This window comes from Triticum aestivum, chromosome 4B (assembly GCF_018294505.1).
Source record: "Triticum aestivum cultivar Chinese Spring chromosome 4B, IWGSC CS RefSeq v2.1, whole genome shotgun sequence".
Lineage (NCBI taxonomy): Eukaryota > Viridiplantae > Streptophyta > Magnoliopsida > Poales > Poaceae > Triticum > Triticum aestivum.
The window spans coordinates 656,629,117-656,635,779 of record NC_057804.1 but is presented as its reverse complement, the minus strand read 5'-3'; the positions used below and the strand labels follow the sequence as shown (position 1 = coordinate 656,635,779).

Here is a 6,663-nt window from a genome sequence, read left to right as displayed (position 1 = left end):
GGGGGCTCGGGAAGGGCAGAGCAGCAAGGTGACGTGGGTGGAGGTAGGAGAAGGAAGAAGAACATGGGGTTTACCACATTCGCAAGCAACACATGCATAGGCGGTTCCTTTATTTAAGTATAAGTAATGTGTGACATCATAACTGCTCATATAAAAGACTTGGTTGGTGATTATGATCGTCCGATCTGCATATAAGACACGCGAGGTAAGCTATGATATTTGCAAAAAGACCCAACCACTTTGATGCACATTTACAGAAAACCCTATAGTCTCTTTTTTTTGAACATAAACCCTATAGTCTCTTCAGGCCCGTATATAAGTTGTGTTTGCTTTCTTGGGCTTCCCCTGTTGTTGTGTACAAATGTTAGATTACTCCTCCGTTCCTAAATATTTGTCTTTCTAGAGATTTCAACAAATGACTACATACGGAGCAAAATGAGTGAATCTACACTATAAAATATGTCTATATACATCCGTGTGTGGTAGTTCATTTGGAATCTCTAGAAAGACAAATATTTAGGAACGGAGGGAGTATAACAGATGACAAATATTGTACAGAAAAAACATATTTAATAAAGGACGATTGGGGTACTCACGCCACAATTGCACATCAGTTCTTGCATGGACCTTGCTCCCTTCACGTTTTTTCTGCTTTTGCCATACCTTATACAAAACCTAGACTCCCAGGAGTAAAGGTTGTAAACATCATATGCTTCTCCGAGTGAATCAAACGTCAAGCCAATCCCAGGTGCTACTACTTCTTCAGTTTTCCTTTCTGCAAAACCACGGAATGCACTCTCTAGGGCAGTGATTCTCTCTGCACTGGCTGCCCTCTCGTCAAGCATTGCACCGTGCCTTTCTCTGCACATTTTACTTGGTTAGTTTAGTATTCGGTAATTGGAACAGGTTATTTAATAAAGGGATTTAGAATTACCTTCTAACCCAACTGTTCTTCTCTCTTTTAACTTCTATTAGGTTGGGAAGCCTGCCTGGTTCCATTGAACAATTATCCAATTGTAATTCTGAATCAGCATTGGTACTGTCGTTAGAAGAAAGAGTGTCTTCTTCCTCCTGTATGGTGCGCAGAGTAGTTCTCTCAATCCCATCCTTCTAAAACCTCATACCCTTATACCCATACCCTTAAACCCATGTTACCATGTATCCATATAAAACCTCACAAGTACGACCAAACTACCGCTACACTTTGTTGTGACTTCGTGAACTTAAAACTATGACTAATTGAAACCTTCTATTTATGACCGTGTGTTATTGTTTTGATATGATGTTAATTTTGAGAACTTGATGTTGTTTATTATAATTAGTTGTTGTTCATGATATACTCATGTTCTTTTACAATATTTGATGTGCTCTTGGTTTTAAGTATGTGATCATGTTATAATGTCTTTTTCGTATAAATTATGATTATATGACATTGTTTATGCTTATGTACTGCTCAAATTGAGCTTTTGCAAACATGGATATTTTTACGCACGGGTGCCCATTCACCCTGCCGGGTGACAGGTATGGGGAATTGTCCTTGTTGGTGGGTATGGGTATGCGAGATGGGTAAGATCAAGAGGGACGGATAAGGGTATATGGAGGATCCACCCGTACCTTGGCTCATCCCGGCTCCCATGCACTCTGCTCTTTTATCCGTGCTTCCAACTGCTTCACCTTCAAATTCTCCCACCTGGTCCCTACCATCGCCATACCCCCCTTATCTCCTCCACTAGGCAAGAACCCCGCTCTTCATGACCATAATCTGTCACGCTTCAATGGAGCACCCACGGCGTCAGGCCAGATGGGTTCTCTTACGGCCACCAAGCGTTTGGCCTCGGCCACAACCCTAGTTCCAACACCTACAAAGTTGCTCGCTTCTTCTACCGCTCCAAGCACGACCTCAGGATGGAGGTCTTCACTCTCGGAGGAGAGCACCGCTGGCGAGAGACTACGGCGCATCCTTTGTACCCCGTTAAGCCAGGGCGAACCGCCACCTTCTTCAAGGGCTCTCTTATTTGGACCGTCAATGAGGAGATTCACAAGGACGCCTCCGGTTTCCTCTGCTTTTGCTTAGAGGACGAGTTGTCCAGCATTATGCCGCCACCTCCTTGTTGGAGCCCAAGGCTTGTGTATGCGTCGACCAGCTTAGTCGAGATTCGCGGGGAGTTGTGCGTGTGTGGGTGCCTCGGCTAGAGCATGGCTACAAGACAATGGAGATGTGGATGTGTGGTGAACGTGGCAACAACAATGTGCCGACGCAATGGGATTAGCGTTACGTTCTTGCCGATGTTCCTTTCTTTCGCACTTACTGGTCTTTTCGTCTCGTCGGCATATTCGATGAGGAGATCGTGTTCGGAGTCAAATCATACCGTCTCTCGTTCTACATCAGACCACAAGGTGTCCTCAAGAGTGGCAAGTCTATCATGGACTTGAAGTTTCACGACCCTATCACAGACATACTTGTTGAATACACACGCGAGAATCTCATTGGCTTTGACGCAATTCCCTTTGTTCCAAGCCTTGTACCAGTCTAGCAATCATACAGATCGAGAAAGCAAGGGGTGATGTTGTATCTTGCCCGGGGCAAGATATGACAGGGCATGAGAAACCAAATTAATTCCTCTGTGTTGATGATGATGGACAGACTTATTCTTGGAGTAGCATATTCTTTGTTGTTCAGTCACATATCGACCGATGGATTATTTTTCGATAAAGCGCATTTTTATTGACACAAAATGTAGCATCGACCGATGGATTATGGGGAATGATCATAGGGTTTCTGGTACTGCGATTGAAGGCACATCCAATTTGGATGAATTTTGTTTCATTTTTATCTTTAAAAAAAAATTGTTCAGGCCATCGATATGCATGAAGTGATTGAGGTACTTGCATAATGAAAATAAGTTCAGATGGTTTTAGACTAGAGCGAGATGTAGCTAGTCTCTGTCTGAAGAGAGATCATTGAGAAATATGCAGTCTGCTACTAGGTTATACTATCCTCCATGCCTCGCCACCATGCATGCCGAACTTCTTGAGTCTGCCGTAGAACATGACAGCAATGAGAACCAGCTTCCCTTGCCAGCTCCACTTCCCAGAGAAGCCAACCCACGTATCCCTGCAGCCGCCGTCGGCAGTCACCTGCCGGGCACAGCTGTACCCGGTGCTAAACCCCACGTTTCCGTACGCACTGCAAGCACAGTTCACACAATGTCACACGTTATAGTGGTGGCGATAGCTATATGTAAGTTGACTGAATTTCCAATTTGGGTAAGTCTCCGATTTCACGTCTAATGGTATCGATCATGTATGGTAAGAATATTGCAATTGATCATGTGCTTATACGCTTTTGTTAAGTAGGGGATTACCTGATAACCTCGACGGTGATGTTGAGGACGTTGAAGTTGAGGGGGTCATCGGAGATCTGCCGCCGCTCCGTGATGCACACGACGGCGATGAAGATGGCCAAGAACGAGAGCGGCGACATGAGCAGCTTCCGCCATATGCTTGTTACCCTTTTCTGGTGGTGCTGATCTGCTCCCACTTGTTGGTCACTGTCGTCTTCCACTGGTAGAAATGTAGTGTAAGGTGGTAGGTACCTGTTCGTAGTGTGTAGGCACGAGCATGATATGAGAGAGTTTATGGTTATCACTATCTAGAATGGATGGAGTGAAGGTATTTAACGTACTCCCTCCTGTCATTTTCACTACGTATATAAAATCTATATATGGAGTGGAGGGGAAAAAGCCTTCATAAAGTTTCACCACATATTTATATGAAAAAATATCAACATCTGCAAAACTAAAAATATATTGATATGAAAATTTAATTCACGCCGCATCTAATGGTATGATTTCGTACATTTACAAGATTAGTTAAATTTTATAAAGTTCGATTTCAGACAAATCTTATTTGCGGAGTAAAAAAGGGATGAAGGGACTACTTACATCATGACCACGTAGAGCACCACAACGGCTGACGACATGGTGGAAAGGTCCACGACCATCTCGCCGGTGTGCCTAGAGTTGACCGACATGAACAGTGCCGCAACGAGCTTCTGCGCGGCGGTGAGCCCGTGCAGCCCGTTGGAGCCCCACTCCATGGCGCAGAAGAGCGACAGCTGCGCCAGCACGAACGTGGCCACGGTGAAAGCCAAGAAGCAGGTGTGCCGGCTCGTCAGCAGGTGACCATAGCCGATGCTCTGCAGCTGGCCGAGCTCGGGCCTCCTGGTGACCCTCCGGAGAGCCCAGATGGCCAGCCTGAGGAAGACAGGGAAGAGCGTGTTGCCGAGGAGGACGTGCGGCATGACGAGGAGCAGGAGGCCCGGGAAGGACCGGAAGACGACCATCCCTTCGTTGTTCGGCACGAAGCCACCATTGGCGAATGTCGAGACGACGGTGAATACGGAGAAGGTGTGCAGGCTGATCCCCTTGCCGGCGAGCACAGCCCTTGCGCCGGAGACGACGCTCAGGTAGAGCAGCATCAGGGAGTAGCCGGCGAGGTGCACCACCACGTGATAGCCCAGCACTATGAACAGGAGCAACCTGGTGAGGAAGGCTCGGCCGTATCGGGGCTGCTCCTTGTTGAACCCTTGCTCCATCTGGTTCTGTGCAGTGCTATCGTCCATGAAGGTGGTAGCAGGGAGCTCTAGGCTAGACGGTGCTGGTTCGACTTTGCCACCACCATCACCATGGTCATGGGGGGCTTCTTTCTTCTTGGACTTGATGTAGGTAAAGTAAAGGCCAAGCATGCTGGTGAACACCTCGCCGCCGAGGAGCATAAGGATGGTCAGGAGTAGGAGCTGGGGGTTGGAGAAGGACTCCATCTCCACGGCCACCATGCTCGACACCGTGGTGGCCGACACCGAGGTGAAGATCAGGTCAAGGTCTATGGGCCTCGAGACCATGCTGGTCTTCATGGGCAGGGCTTTCAGGATCACGAAACCTAAGAAGGAGATGGTTACAAAGTACAAGAAATGGAGCCAGAACGGGTGCACATGGAAAAACAGGAGTTGGTAAACCCTCTGAAGCTTGCTATGTTGAGTGGTACTGCAGGAGACATGCAGAGAACCCATTCGTTGGTAAGTATTGTAGAGAGTTCTTGGCTTGTTCTGTTGGAGCAAGCAGAAACTACTGGGCTATTTATACACGAGAAAAATAGTTTTTTTCTTTTATATGTTGTGGTGTAGCTTAGCCTGTGTGTGTGTTCTGCACTGGCCACTGGAGACACTAATGGAAGGTGTGACATTATGGAGCTAGCTTGATTGCATTGAGTGCGATTGCAAAGCTAGCGCACAACGGGTGTTTGTGGAAGGCATACCACAATGAGATCTAATGATAAGTTCACGTCCATATCACCGATTTTAATAACAACAAGTAACCAAGAATTAGCAAATGCCCCTACTCGTACGTTGCGACAAACTAAGTGGAACAAATACCACTATAGTACATGCTCCATTGAAATAGCACATCCCTTGTAATATGACCATAGACTAGAAACCAGGTCAAAGGCAAACATCGTGCAACTCAAGAATATTATCCCTTTGACACAATGTCTTCGTTGGTGCAACAGAGCTATATATGTTTAGCTAGTCTCGTATGAAAATATCACTACCGGAACAGGGCTCTACCCCGACGGCCTAAACAATGCCAACGGCCCCCGTCGGCCTATGCCGACAGCCGAGACCAGGCCGTCGGCATACCCAAGCCGTCGGGCTATCTCCGGGTATGCCGACGGCCGTCGTCGGCATAGATAAGCCGTCGGCATAGTGCTGTCTATGCCTACGGCAGCCGTCGGCATACCTGGGCCGTCGGAATACATGTGGGCCCGGCGACTCGGCATGTGACGGGTGGTTCACGCCGTCAGCTCTATGCCGACGGCAGGAACGGCCGTCGTTGGCATAGCTCGCGTCCACGTCATCGATCCGCCGCATCTGCCACGTCTTCAGTCCGAGGTACGGATTTCAGCTACCCCGGCCGCAGCCATATGCATATTTTTTATAAGTTTCTGTATATATTTTTTAAAGTTTTTTATGTATTACTATTTGATTAACTTAAATGTAGCATATGTAAATATAAACAAACATACATTATTTATCGATTTGGTGAAGGTTTTTCCATAGATTATGAATATACATGTAGTTTGTATTTTGTCGAGTATGTTAGTAATGTGACCTCATGTTCATTTGAATATAGGTCCTTATACTTTATTAAAATAAAAAACAGCTATGCCGACAGAAGTGTTGTGGCGGTTGCAAACGCCCGACACGCGCCTCCGCAGTGTGACCCCCCCTAACATCCGGGGTGTGGCCCCCCTCACAGACGACACCACCGCCGGCACCTGGAGAGGGGAAACGGCCGCGTCAGGTCTATACAGATGAGATCTGGCTGTGGGTTTGGCCCAGATGTTGCTCCCAAGTATTGCTATGGGTTGACCTACCACAACCGGGTAGATAAGTCCACTAGTCAAAGCCCGTTCAGGAAAAGTCAAAGGGTTAGAGCTCGTGGTCAACCACTCCAGGGTTAGGCGGGACGGGGGCCTTGGGGGTAGCAATGCCACCGGAGCGTCGCACCGGGCCCTCATACATGCCTTAAGGTGTGGTGGCATGTCTGAAGAGGCAGCACGCGTTTCAGGGGTGTGGCCCCCCTCACGGATGGCGCCGCCGCC

The 6,663-nt window shown here is 47.5% G+C and overlaps 1 protein-coding gene across 1 annotated transcript; it reads right to left on the bottom strand.

The window, feature by feature from the left end:
• Positions 1-2,791: 2,791 nt before the first annotated feature.
• On the bottom strand, positions 2,792-5,810 carry LOC123089687 (cation transporter HKT8). The gene is made up of 3 exons (XM_044511295.1): positions 3,945-5,810; positions 3,366-3,596; positions 2,792-3,187 (listed from the first exon to the last, which is right to left on the bottom strand). The coding sequence occupies exons 1-3, from the start codon at positions 5,069-5,071 to the stop codon at positions 2,989-2,991; spliced, it is 1,557 nt and encodes a 518-aa protein (XP_044367230.1). The 5' UTR covers positions 5,072-5,810; the 3' UTR covers positions 2,792-2,988.
• Positions 5,811-6,663: the final 853 nt, after the last annotated feature.